The following is a 14,732-nucleotide window of genomic DNA, read 5'->3' on the forward strand; positions in this document are numbered from 1 at the left end:
GGATTGATGGCTTTGACAAAAACGCAAAATTTCTGGCCCACTCCCTGTTATTAACATATATATATATATATATATTTAGGATCAATTTGATTGTGCAATTTAAAATTATGATTTAGAATCATTTCAACATTTAATATGAAATTATAATCTAGAATTGTAAAATGAAATTTTTTAATTATACAATATGAAATTATGAAATAAAATTAAATATTTAAATATTAATTTTACTTTGTGAGTAAAATTATATATCCAAACATCTACTTACTCTATCGTTTTTGTTGTGTACTACTAAGTTTATTGCCGATTAATTTGAATTCGCGTGGAGGAAAAAGTTACTACTGATATAAAATTCAACTTAACCGTTGGTGTGACCCTCATCTGACATTCCTTTACCAAATAGGTGTTGCTGTTTAAATATACTTTTTCAATCATTTTTCTCCATCCCCAAATTCTAGAAGAAAAAAAAAATAATGGAGTCTCTTTTTGCTCAATTCGCCATTCTTTCGGAGCAAGCTCTTTGTGACAAGAACTTCGATCCTTACACTATAGAAGATGATCTGATGAAGCTCTTTGAAGTGGAGGCTTACAAGGCTTGGGCAGCCATGGAATTGGATCAAGAAAAAGAACTTGAAGAAGCTGAAAATTTCATGAAAGAAGCAGAGGATCATCTTAACACTGCTATGGAAGAAGCCATGGATGAATTTCGCCGATTCGAAGAGGAGATGAATGAGATGGCTAAATCTGAGTATGATAGCCTAGTGAGTGTTGCCGAAAGAGCTAGAAATATGGGGAAAGTTATGGAGAAAGTGGCTACAATTGCTGCCAAAAAGTATATTGAAACTGCTGTTAACTCTGCTGGTGCTTCAATGAAATCTGCTTTTAAAGCAATTTCTTCTCACTCTAAAAAGGTTCATCCTTCTTAACAGATCTCTCCCTAATTATCAATTTGGACTTGACTTGCTGAATTGTGTTAAATTAAAAATGCATAATAAGTATTTAAACAGCCTCTCTAGCTACATTCTACTGGGATTTTAATCGGTATGTTGTTCTTGTATTCTAATTAGCTATATATTCTTCTGATTCAATATTATTACATAGTATAAATTATAATAATGTGAATAGTTTATTGAACGGATTAGAAAACAACATAATGGAATTTAAGCAGCAACACAACTTTTTATTTGGATTTAGAGAACTTGCTTTATTAAAAAAAAATCTGTTTTCTTAGAAAATGTACTTTACTAATCCGGGTATGTGAGTTTCCTTCAAGTATTTATCCCACTGAATGGTTGTCGGATCAAAATTGAATGTATCATCTGCATTGCTTTCTCTTGTTGCCATTCGCAACATTTCAGCATTCGTATCATCGAAACTGGGATAAATCAAGTATGAATGTTGTTAGAGTATCAATTAGGAACAAATTTAAGTTTGATCAATCAGTTTCCACTAGTATAGTATATCAGACGTTATATCGAGGTGTCCAAATCAATATTAACATAGAACAAATTATAAACTCACATTCCTTTGAAGAACACGTAAGGCTTGTAGAGTTCAGCTAGTCGAATGGCATGATTGATCCTTCTTTGTAAGTTTGTCTGCTGGACTTGCAAATGTCGGCAAAGTATAAAGTTTGCCCACTTTAATATCTGAAACATGTTAAAACTATAAACTTAGCTTAGTGGTAGGCCATCAATGCTGAAGTGCGTGTCAGCATTCATAAACACCCTCGGTATTCTTTTATAATACATCGCTCCTACATATCGGGATCTTTCCCTCTTTTACTATGCAAATCTAACCTTTAATGATGGCATGTAGTGGATTGCTATGTATTTGTGAAGACTATCCATGCTATCTAGTAAGTGAAATTGCTTCACTTTGACTGGCTTTCCTCTTTCATTTATCCATGGATTCTTCTTGAAGTAATCAACGCCATTTTGTATAAAATCATCAATTTTGATTTGATTCCTCCTAGACGAGCTAATATGGTAAACAGTTGTTCGGGACGATGGATTTCGATGGGCTACCATAGCTGCAATGACTGAGTTCACAACCATATCTGCTGGAATCTAGGCAAAATTGTAAGATAGCATTTAGGAATTAGTAAATACTTGGTAACTCAAAATGTACGTGGATGAACTGATTTATACCAGCTGACATAAGGTACACTATATATATATATGACTGACTCACATACCACATCTGTTATGGTGTCTCTGCCACCCATTGCAACTTTCTGTTTTCCTTTACCATAGCCAACAATGAACGTGTCCGTGGTTCTGTGGGAAGGAAGAAACAGATTATATTGGCTTACTAGCAAGAATTACGCTTCTCTAATTCCCTTCTGTGCTGAAATGGTATATAATTATTACCTCATTCCTTCAATCCATCCAGGGAATGGCTCCTTGTAGGTGCTCAATATAATCGTTGGCCGGAGAATAATGAGTTGGAGATCCTCCTTGAGGTGTCCCAAAAGCATCTCTCCCATTGATTTTGTGAATGAGTATGTGTTTGGCCATCCATGTAGCCTTGCCCTGAAGAATCATATATATATATATATACACTTGTCTTGAATGAATAGGACATATTGATTGATGAGACCCAACATCGTGTGAGACGGGCCCTGCTCTGATACCATGTGAAATTAGGTCTTAGGCCTAACTCACACCCCAAAAGCTAGCTCAAAGGGAGGAGGATTGTCCAAGCCTAAGGAGTCCACCCATCTCATTAACCACCAATGTGAGACGGGCCGTGCTCTGATACCATGTGAAATTAGGTCTTAGGCCTAACTCACACCCCAAAAGCTAACTCAAAGGGAGGAGGATTGCCCAAGCCTTATAAGGAGTCCACCCATCTCATTAACCAGCGATGTGGGACTTTTGTCATTCTTTAACACCCCACCTCACGCCCAGTGCTTAGCATCTGGTACGTGGGCAATTTTGATTTTGGGGATCCCAACATCGTGTGAGACGGGCCCTGCTCTGATACCATGTGAAATTAGGTCTTAGATCTAACTCACACCCCAAAAGCTAGCTCAAAGGGAGGAGGATTGTGCAAATTTTATAAGGAGTTCACCCATCTCATTAACCACCGATGTGAGACTTTTGTCATTCTTTAACAGATTTTATGAATAGTTTTACCTCTCAATACCTAGAATTCTCATAGCTAGCCTAACTTCTTTTTCAGTGGCATTTCTATCTTGAAGGTCCTTTAGAGCCTCCTCTACCAACTTTTGCTCCACGTCTATGTCTAAGTGAGAGCTTCCATTAAGCGTCTCACCGTAGTTTAATGGCTTCTCTAGTATCAATCCTTCCTTTTCCCCACAAACATAGGCTGAAAAGAATCAGTTCTTATGCTAAAGTTAATACGCCCAAAGAAATCACATGATAATGAAATTTGGTTGAGAACACACATAATAAATGATGGAGCTGACCTGTGCTTACATGGAGAAGCATCATAAGTTTTGAACACTGCTTGGAAAAATTGAGAACATGCAGGGCACCCAATACATTGGTCCTAATTGCAGTATCATATCTGCAAAAATATGGAATAAAGTTTTTCGTTCTAATTTAAGAAAAATAATTTCATTCTTTATGTACCTTTCATCAAATCTAGTTGTTGCAGCTGAGTTTACAATTATGTCTATTTCTCTGAACATCTCATCTTTCAGCTCAGAATTTATCCCCAAACTATCACAATCTATATCCCCTACAACTGGGAAAACTTTGTCTTCGATAAAGCCATGTAGGTTGGTGCCCAACTTCTCCCTCAGAACTCCGAACAGATCAGTTTTTATAACCTGCACTTAAAACATCATATGGAGCAGTGAACTCTGATAATCTTGAATTCTCATGTGGTAATGCATGACTACGGTCGTGTAGTTTAATGTGCTAGCTGCTATTATTTCTACTGCTGCTGCATACAATCATATAGGAGTAGTAGTTTAGTAGTATGTATATACCTCGTTGTTAAAGCGTTGTTTCGCTAAATTTGAATCTGGAGCTCTTATTAGCAAGTAAAGCTTATTCACATTTGGTTGGACTCTGAGTATCTTCTCAGTGAGAACTGTAAGAATTTACAATGGGAGCAGTAGCAATACTAATATTATTCACAAAGCACGATTAGTTCAACCTAAAGGGGGAGATAGAGATAGAGAAATTACTCTTTGCTAGGTAGCCTGTTACACCAGTGATGAAAATGGTCTTTCCCTCGAGAAATTGCTCAATGCAGCACGATTCCATTGATGGAGAATGTGAGCTAGAGATGAAGGAAATTAATAATGTAAATATTTATACATTAGATATTATCGTGTTGCAAGTACTGTACTGGAAAAGTATGTATTTCAGGGAAATTGTACTGGAAAACTGAGTATTACATTTGCACATACACAAAATCACCTGGATTTTAAGTTACATACCAAATATTCAACAAGAAAGTAATGTAGGCTATCTGTGCAGTAGCAATTGTAGTCCTGTCCAACTATTTATAATGAATTGCCAAAGTCTTATCTTAAGATAGTACTAGTTTTTTCCCCTGTTACTCATTGGTGTCCGGTACTGGTGCCGGCTATTCCGGGTTCGCGCCATACACAAGGCTCAAATCCGAGATAGTTGAGTAAAAATGCGTAATACTTATCACTCCACCACAATCTTAGAGTGACAGTGCTAGTTTTAATCTTAGGGGTGACAGTACTAGTTTTAGTTAGGTGCAGTTCAATATTGGAGCTAGCTAATCCCTAATGGCCTAAATCTAAATCTTAATAAAACATGTGAAATATATCTAGTAAAATTTCACCTTATTCTTCAGTCTTCTAGAGATGCAAAATTAATTACTCCATTTTTTAAAGTTATATGCAATCTCTTCTGTACCAAATTCCTTCCAATTGATCATATATAGCCAATCAATTTAATTTTTTTTTAATTGAGACATTGTTGATCCTCTCAGGTAAAGATCTTATCATTTTCTTAACCTTGAAAAGATTTTTTTAATTTGAGGTTATTGTTACAAAAACAGTTAATATTATTTAGGGACGAGTCAAATCTTATTATCGAGTATACTAATTAAAGTATTCGTACTAAATATGTATGTTGCCTTACTTAGTTACTTATAAGTAATAAGTCAATGACAGAGATTGTTACTCCTAAATTCTGATCCATGTTTGAATTCTCTATTCGGTGAAAATAAGGAGCTTGTCTTTTTGGTCAAGCTCATCATATTGGGAGTTTCATAATGTGGATTACTTTTTTATTTCATAGGAACAATAATTTTACTTTATATGCACCTAAAAAATAGCAACTATAAGCTTCCCTCGCTATCATGAAAGAAAAAAAAGAACGCTTCATTATTTTTATCTGTCCACACGAGACTTTGCATGCCTTTTCAGAATAATGAATAAAGTGCACTTTTATGATTAATGCAAAATTATTAGTTTAGGCAGATTCTACCAAAACTTTGGCAAGTCATTTCGCTAGTGTTTCATCATACATTTTCAAATTTTTTTTTGCAAATATTATTTGTATAAAATTTCACCATGTGTTTGGTCATAATATTTGGAAAACATATTTCATTTTTTAAAAAAATATGATATTTATACCTATTAATTTTAAAAACTATCAAAATTAACCATAGGTTTGTATTACAAGTCAATTGGATATTTGTTGCAACAAATAAGATGCAACAAATAAGAAGTAATGTCCATGACACTAGAGCAACAAGCATCACTCCATACATCATGAAATAGACTAAGCACATAGCTTTGTTACTCTAAGCCGATTGTTCATTATTTTCAGCAATAACTGTATCACTACTTTCAAATTCACTAAAAATTCTATCACTATTTTGGTATTTACGTAAAAAATTATGTAATACAACGCAAACAATTACTACAGCGGGTGCTTTATAAAAATTAAAAGTTTGGTGTAGAATTTAAATTTCGAAAAAGGGCATAAAATACCTCGAAGTATTGAAAATGGTACACGCTACCACTCATCCACCTATTGGCTCCAAAATACCCTCCTCATCCAGCTTTGGGTCCAATACTTTTATAGATATATTTATTAAATTAAATTTTACCTCTATATACAATGTTATTTTTCAAAGAAGACATATTACTTTACACCTTTTGACTAAAGATGGATCCGCTCCTGGATGGAGGAGTATTTATAACTCGACCAAACCTTAGGGGTGGCAGTACTAGTTTAAGTTTGGCATCGATAATTGTTGATCCCCACCAAGCAGCTCAATAATGAAATTGTGCGCTTACTTACATTCGCGCTTTCTTGGATAAGCTACTTAAAACCTTAATGCAGGGGCACTCCTAGCATAGCTAGTGGCCTAACTTAATAAATCACCTTAACTTACCTAGTAAAACTTCACTTCTATGTTTATTAATAAACTTTTTGATCATATGGCCAACTAATTGTATATTAAAACTTTTTTTAAGTGTAATTGTTTAAGTAGTTATTCTAGTTACTGTAAATCTCTTTCTATATATAATTCTACTAAAAAATTTTCCAATTGATTACTGATCATCTCAAATAAGTTGTTACGAGATCTATTAATATTACCATATTATAAGGAGATTAATGTTAAAAACACAACTAAACTATTCACTTTTTTTGAGTTTCATACCTAAACTATTGAAAGTGTGAGTTTCATACATAATCTATCACTATAAAAAATTAAATTATTTTTCTTATCTCACTCCACCACCTCCTCCACGTATCCCTCTTCCCCCGCGACAACCCCATCCTTTTTTTAAAAAAAATCATTTATAAAATATTTTTAAAAGTTTCATATTTGATCCTCCCCCTCCCCCTCGATAGAAATTGATATTATTTTATTTTAAAAAAATCTACCCCATCCTATTTAATTTTCCGCTCCTAATTTTTATTTTATTTTTTACATTTTTCTTATTTTGTGTAAGATATACACTTACATATATTTTTAGAAAAAAAATTCTACTATTGTACCAAATATAACATAAACAACTAAAAGATATAAAAAGTCTTGTGGCGTTAAGTAAAAAATATTTTCGATATGTATACATAAACACCGGGGGGGAAAATTAAAAGCGAAGGGTTAAGTGGGATGGGTAGAATTATATTTTTAAGAAAATATAATAATATCTAAATTAGTATTTGATGAGGGGAGTAGATAAAGTAAAAAATGAAATACTTTTATAAAAGAAATTTAAACAAAATAAAAAACTTTAAAAATGATGTGGGGAAAGAAAAATATTTTACATTTTATTTTATAAAGAAAATATTATTTTTTACAATAGTTTTTTAATTTTTAATTTTAACAAATACTAATAATTTATTTATTTTTTGTCAATGTTGAATATTTTGTCCATGTAGAGTGTGATGTGGAAATTTTTTAAAATAAAAGAGAGAGAGTGTATTACACATACTATGATGAGAGTGGTATAAAAGAGAGAGGTGCGTTTCTCAAACTAAAAAGTGATAGTTTAGGTATGAAACTCAAACTTTCAATAGTTTAGTATGAAACTCAAAAAAAATGTATAGTTTAGGTATGTTTTTGACACTTATCTCTTTTATAAGCCACATAAGTGTTTAGAGAAGAGTCTAAAGTCTTATTATCTGAATAATTATATTAATATATANCACGCTAACAAAAATCTATGAATTTCTATTCTATTATATAGAAGAGTGAAGTGGGAGGACGACCAAGGGCAAAAACGTAATTTCACGCTAACAAAAATCTATGAAGAAAGATAATAAATAATTCTAGAATTATCTTTCTATATATGAAGTGAATTATGATCAAGGGCAAAAATGTAACGCTAATAAAAATCTACCAAGAATGATAACAAAAAAATTAAATAATTCTAGAAACATCTTAAGTCATTGTTATTACCATTAACTTATTTTGTTATTACTTCACTTTCTTTTTCTTTTCTTTTGTGAGTTATTGTGATATTCATTATGCTTATAAAAAAAGTCTACTTTTTATATAAAACTATCATGAATTAATTATTTCAATCTTTATTCTGGCTCTAATTAATATAATTGAAATTAAATTAGTGTCATAAAATTAATAATATATTAGATTGAAATTAAAGAAAAAGATGTTAAAAAATAACTTTACAAATAAAAATGAATAGGATGATATATTTGTATTAAAGATGACCAAGAATTAAAATGTAATTTCATTCTAATAAAAATCTATCAAGAATAAATAATTCTAGAAACATCTTTCTATCTATGAAGTGAATGATGATCAAAGGTAAAAATTTAACTTAATGCAAGCAAAAATCTATCAAAAATGATAACAAGAAACTTGAATAGTTCTAGAAACATCTTTAGTTATTATTATTTGTATTACCTTATTTTTGTTATTTCTTCATTTTTTATGAGTTATTGTGATATATATCTATTTGTTATATGAAAGTAAATAAATAATGATTACGCTTAGCTCTTAATAATTATATATCAAGTATAATATTAGGTGGAACCAAACAAAATTAAAATTAAAATTTATATGTATATTAAAATTTGTGTATTGAAATATTTTTAAATTTTGTGATCTTAAATATGCTGTATAAAAAAAATTAAAATTCAGAAGTTATTTTCTTTTTGAAATAAAATAAAAAAATAAGTTCATATAAATCGAAAAGGAGGGAGTCATATATTAAAAATGAAATATATATGTGTTATTATCGAAATGAGCTTTCATATATAATTATTTTTTTTAAAAATTGTTTGGCTTCCTTCTATTAATTTGTGCATATATGTGGAGTTTAAAAGATTTCGACATTTTAATATAGAAATATAATGATTTGAAAACTTTAATTCTTCGTTTTAATTTCTAATTTGTTACATATTTGAAAATTACATAAAAAAAAAGAAAAAGAAGAAGCTTAAAACGCAATATAACAATTTAAGATATTTTTAGAAAAACATAATTAAAAAACATAATGAAATTTGGTTGACTCCCTTAATTTTATCGAAACAAAAAAAAAGTTGCATATATTGTTTGAAAATAAAGTAAGAACTAAAAAGTACTACGAATCATAGTAAAATGACAACTAAAAATATGTGAGAATCATATAAAAAATTTCGTTTACTTTTTCCTAAAATCACTTGTATCACATAAAATAAAACAGATGGAGTAACATATATTATTCGAAAAAAACATAAAAGGTACATAAATTAACAATTTAAAATATATCTTAGAAAACACATAAAAAATTTAGTTCACTTTTTCAATTTTCGTTTATGTCACATAAATTGAAAGAAAAAAAAATTAAAATACGTTGGGTCTGCGCTAGCGCAGACACATAATATCTAGTGTATATATATATATATATCATTGTATCGTAACAATTGTTTCTCCCTCGTTCATTTATAATTTGTTAACAATTGACTTTGCATGTCTTAAAAGAAATACTAAATAATGTACATATTTATTATTAATGCAAAGTATTTCTGTGGGTGGGATATATTAATAAATATATTTTATAACTTTATTTATTTATGGGGTTCATATAATATTCATTTTTTACATGTCCTTTTTCTCATATAATCTGGAACTTAAAGAAATACATTTTGAAAGATTTAAAACACAACAATTTATCTAATATTATAAGGGGGAAAAAAAAGTACTGCTAATTACCCAAATGATTTGGATTATATCTTTCCATCATTAATATTTAGACTTACTATCCATGCTCTTTCACTTTCCGTTCATTTCTATTTTTTCACTAATTTAAAAATGGGCAACTTTTACATATAGCAAATAAAAAATTCATATTTGTATGCTATAGCAAAGTTTGCATAATTGCGCTCGATAGCAAACATAGAAACGTATAATTCGCTTTACATATACAGTTGAAGCAAATTGTATAAAACGAAGTGTATAAAACAAGAAAGAGAAAGACATTTGGGCAGAGAACTGTATAAAAACAAAGTGTATAAAACGAATTGTATTATTATAAGTGTACAGAATGATTATATACAATTTGAATTTGTATAAAATGAGAAAGAGAGAAAGACAAAAGAGACTTGACAAGGAATATACAATTGAATCGAATTGTATAAAACGAGAAAGAGAGAAATTAGATACAATTTGAAAATTGTATAAAACGAGAAAGAGAGAAAGGCAAAAGAAACTGGGCAGGAAAGTATTTTTATTATATAATTATAAGTGTATAGGACGATAATATATGTACTTGCATGTGTATATACAATTTTCTCACGCTTTATACAAACAGAAACACAATTTATACATTTCGCTTCTGTTTGTATAAGTGAGAAAGGCGAGGGTGGCGAGCGAGATTTGGGAAAGTGGCGAGCGAGATCTAGAAGAGGGGAGAGATGGGAACAAAAATATATGTATTTATACAATTTTCTCTGCTTTATACAATTAGAAACAATTTTTATACACTTCTGTTTGTATAAAAAGTGAAGAAGCGAGCGAGAGATTGGAGGAGAGTGGCGAGCGAGATATTTGAGAGAGAGGCGCCATATAATTTTTTGCAAACATTTGCTATAGAGCACAATTAAATCAAACCCTAGCTACTCCATTTATTTTAGGTTATTAGTTTGCTATTATATATAATTTTTCCTTTAAAAATAGGTTTTCATTTTTATTAACTATCGAAAAAATAATTACTTTTTTTCATATTTTATCCTATCATTAATAATTTATCTCCTAAGACCTAATACTACTAAATATCAATTAATATAAATATTATGATAAAAATATTTAAATCAATTATTATTTTTTAAAATTAATTACTAGCGTATCATATTAGTATAGCTTGTGCATTGTAGCTCGACTAATTCTATCTACTTAGGGACGGTAATTGGGCGGTGCCCGCCCCGCATTCGTTTATTGCAAAAAAAAATTTAATATTTTATTTTTCTGGTTAAGTTTGATATTAAAAATAAAATTCATAAAAATAAATTTATTTTTTCATTAAGTTGTATTAATTTAATTGTTAATGAATTAAAACATTATTTTTTAAAGGTCCATTGTAAAACATGTAAGAAATTGGAGAAAATGGTCAAATGCCCCTAAATGTATATCCGGATTTTTAACTACACACTTAAACTTCTCGGGAGTCCTTTCGCCCACCTGAACTGTTCAAAAATGAAATAATTAAACCATTAAAAAGTCATAACCAGATCTATGGTGGCATGTGAGTTTCACACATTTGACACGTGGAAGAGTCATTAAATATATATTTTTCTCATTATTTATATTCCATTTCCCTTTTATTTTATATTCACACCCATACATTCCATCACCAAAGCACTTTCACCATTTTCAACATTACTAGAACACCATAAGTTCATCAAAATTGGGTCTTTGACGAAGATAGGTGAATAATGAAATGAGTCTTTGAGGAAGATAGGTGAATGATGATATCGGAATATTGGAACATTGCTATAAAAATCTAAAAAACAAATTTTAAAAAGTGAACGAATAGGGGAGAGAGGACAAACAAGGCAGATTATTGTCATTAATAGAGGTCACCGAAGCTCTCGAGAAAGATGAGGAGGAGGAGTCTACGATGTCTTCCACATCATCATCGATAATTTTGAAGAGGAAAAGTTCGATTCACGACGAATGATGAATTAACGAGATTGATAGTGACAATTTTTGAGGTGTAGTTGATTGACTGAGATTTGAGATTGATAATTGAAGGATCTATTAGTAAAAAAAAATTGAATTTGAATTAAAACCAGATCCCCAAGATGCTAGTTTTTAAAAGGCAAGAAAGAAAAAAATTGATGTGCCCCATTTCGCAATTTCTAGTGTTGCCTCCCAAATGAGGTGAAGATACGAACGTAAAATGGTTGGAGTCACAATGTGTTTATCTGTTAAATGTCCACTTTTATATACATTGAAAATTATCCGTAAGAAAATGTGCACTTACCCAAAGAATTTATCAAGAAAATTAATATATTATATTAATATGTTATTTTATTTTTAATATAAAGTAAATTCAGGTTGATTTTTCTCAAATCAGATCTAAAGTATTTTGAGGTGTTATGAATATGTAAATTTATCTACAATTGATTTAGGTTGATTGGTTTTGCAAGAGTTTTACATGAGTTTGAAAATTTGTTTGAAATCAAATGATAAATTCGGTGGAGATGGTAATGACAACAATGACTTAGAGATGGTGAAAGATGAAGATATTTGATTTATATTGCTATAGAGAAGAAAGAAAACAAATAAAAGCAAGAAATAATTTAAAATAAATATATTTACTAAAAAGAGATATTTAAATGAATTTTTAATATTGTTTTGGTTGCTCACTCTCTCAAAAGAGAGTGAAATACACTCACTTTGTCAGCTAAGCATTTAGGGAGGTAATAATTTCAGTTTTACAAAATTTAGGGGGTAATAGGACCCCCCTAAAGTATAAGTGTGCAGTTGAGAATCCGACTATTGATTAGGAGGGCTTTTGACCATTTTCTCTAAGAAATTGATTATTTTCTGCTGACCCATTTTCATTTACTATCTTGCTATTATAGTAGCTTTAAAGAAATCATCTTGATTATAATGTTATGTTACTCTTATGATGTAAAAAATTAAAATTAAGTTTGAACCCATATAAAACATAATCACATGAATCTGTAGGCCGCAACTCGCTCCGCCCCGCATTAGTATATGAAAAATCCACTTCAACCCGCCCTGCTCCCTCCCACCCTACATAACCTTATACCAATGGTGCTCACACATCCACCCAGCCCTATTGTCATCCTTATATCTACCCGTTTCTATCGGTAAAACACTCCAAATCTTAAAAAAATGCATGCTTGATGTGAAGGAATTGTTTGTAAAAATTCTGGAAAAATACAATTAAAAGATATGTGCTAACTGGAAACTGTGTGTTATTGATCGTTTTTATTAAGATATCATATTATAATTTTTGAATAATATATTACCTAATTATTATAAAAATAATAATTTTGTTCTAAACTTATATTATTAGTATTTTTTTGATAATTTTTGAAATTTATGATAGTATAAATTATGTTTTATAATTAAAATATATTTTCAAAAGTTATGATCAAATGCATATTAAAACTTTGCACCCAAATCAAAATTTTCAAAAATATTTGAATACTTATATTAAAACGCTAGCTAACTTCTTTCTTTAGGGTCATGTTGGTGGCAGAAAATAGGTTGCTTTTCATAATTTTTGGGAGACCTATAGGCTGTGATTCCTCTGATAAAATATAACAAATTCACTTAATATGAATAACAAAAATATAACATATGATCGTTTCTCCTAATTTCCCACTTTAGAGCACCGTCCAATATCCAATGCAATTAATAAGTGTTGAACTTAAATCACGTACGGTTTGGTGCAGTAAACACCTACTTTAAGGGTGTGTTTGGCGCGAAGGAAAATGTTTTCTATGAAAAATACATATTTTCCTAGAAAATGTTTTTGTAAAGAAAAAATATATATTTAATTTATTTCTCGTATTTGGTTGGTGAGTAGAAAATATTTTTCAAAAAAATATTTTAGTGTTATGTTTTGAGTGAAAAATGTTTTTAAGAAATATCTTTTATTTTTTTACTAGAGAAAAAATAAATTTGAAGTTAATTTTTTTTAATAAAAACAAACTTTTTTTCGTCGTCGTGGTGGTGATGGTGGTGGGGGTTTCGAGGATAGGAGTAAAAAAATCGAAATTTGAAATTGAATTTTTTTTTAAAAAAAAAACAATATTAATTTCTTTTTTTTTGGGGGGGGGAGGGTCGAGGGTATGGGTGAAAAAATGAATTTTTAAAGTTGAAAATATTTTTAAAAAACAAACTTAAATTGTTTTTTTTTTTTGATGGGGGATGGTAAGGGATTGGGGGGAATCGAGGGTAAGGGTGAATAAATGAAATTTTGAAGTTGAAAATATTTTTTGAAATATACTTAAATTTTTGTAGGGATAAGGGGGGCTAGTAGGGTGGGGGTGGGGGTGGAGTAGGTTGGAAGAGAGTTTTGAAAAATATTTTCCTTAAGTTTTGAAAGGAAATCATTTTCCTTAAATTTGAGGAAAATGAGTTGATTTGAAAAAATTTTCCAAAACATTTGACCCAACCAAAACATGAGAAAATTGTAAAACATACAAACACACAAGAAATAGTGGTTTAAATTAATTAACTTAAAACCCAGGATCGTTTTGTGTGAAGGATTATATAAAAAAAAGCCATGGGATTAAATTATAGTGTCACTTAGTTTGTTGTTTGATTGGCTGTCCGGGATAACTTATCTCGGGATTAATAACTAGTACCGGGAGGAGTTATCCCTCCACTTGGATGATATAGTAATTTCCGAATAAAATAAGTAAATGACAAAAATATCCTTTAAACCTTTTTTATACATCACTTTTCACATTCATGAAAGCTACTTTTTGTAAACAAATAACTTGTTCTTAAAACTTATATAAAGCTAATTATTTTGAATACAACAAACCAAACATTCAATAAAAAATATTCTCAACATAACTTATAATTCCATCATAACTTATCCTACAATAAATAATTCTGTCATAACTTAAATTCAAACTAAACGACATAATTAATAACGATACATTGTAATTAGACGATTTTAATTAAATGAGCAACAGTAACAAGGTCTGGCGCCAATTATTCTCTATGTACATAATTGGAATAACATATTGAAGCAAAACATATAGTGGTATTTATCTTGTTTAAAATGAACACCTACGGGTTCTCCTTCATCCTAACACTTTTAT

At 30.1% G+C, this 14,732-nt stretch overlaps 2 protein-coding genes across 3 annotated transcripts; one reads left to right on the top strand and one right to left on the bottom strand.

Moving 5' to 3' along the window:
* The first annotated feature begins 377 nt into the window (after window positions 1-377).
* Window positions 378-1,107, top strand: LOC107008507. Its single transcript, XM_015207577.2, has one exon. It carries the CDS (start codon window positions 471-473, stop codon window positions 921-923), a length of 453 nt encoding a protein of 150 aa, XP_015063063.1. The 5' UTR covers window positions 378-470; the 3' UTR covers window positions 924-1,107.
* On the bottom strand, window positions 1,061-4,636 carry LOC107008500 (fatty acyl-CoA reductase 3-like). 2 transcript variants are annotated; one of them, XM_027918165.1, is made up of 11 exons: window positions 4,415-4,636; window positions 4,160-4,254; window positions 3,959-4,062; window positions 3,597-3,796; window positions 3,431-3,513; window positions 3,138-3,330; window positions 2,370-2,531; window positions 2,195-2,276; window positions 1,797-2,066; window positions 1,519-1,646; window positions 1,061-1,372 (listed from the first exon to the last, which is right to left on the bottom strand). In XM_027918165.1, the coding sequence occupies exons 2-11, from the start codon at window positions 4,236-4,238 to the stop codon at window positions 1,225-1,227; spliced, it is 1,449 nt and encodes a 482-aa protein (XP_027773966.1). In that variant the 5' UTR covers window positions 4,239-4,254; window positions 4,415-4,636; the 3' UTR covers window positions 1,061-1,224. The 2 variants fall into 2 exon arrangements, with proteins under 2 accessions (XP_027773966.1, XP_015063052.1); XM_015207566.2 differs by having other exon boundaries at window positions 3,431-3,531; window positions 4,415-4,631.
* Window positions 4,637-14,732: the final 10,096 nt, after the last annotated feature.

This window comes from Solanum pennellii, chromosome 1 (assembly GCF_001406875.1).
Source record: "Solanum pennellii chromosome 1, SPENNV200".
Lineage (NCBI taxonomy): Eukaryota > Viridiplantae > Streptophyta > Magnoliopsida > Solanales > Solanaceae > Solanum > Solanum pennellii.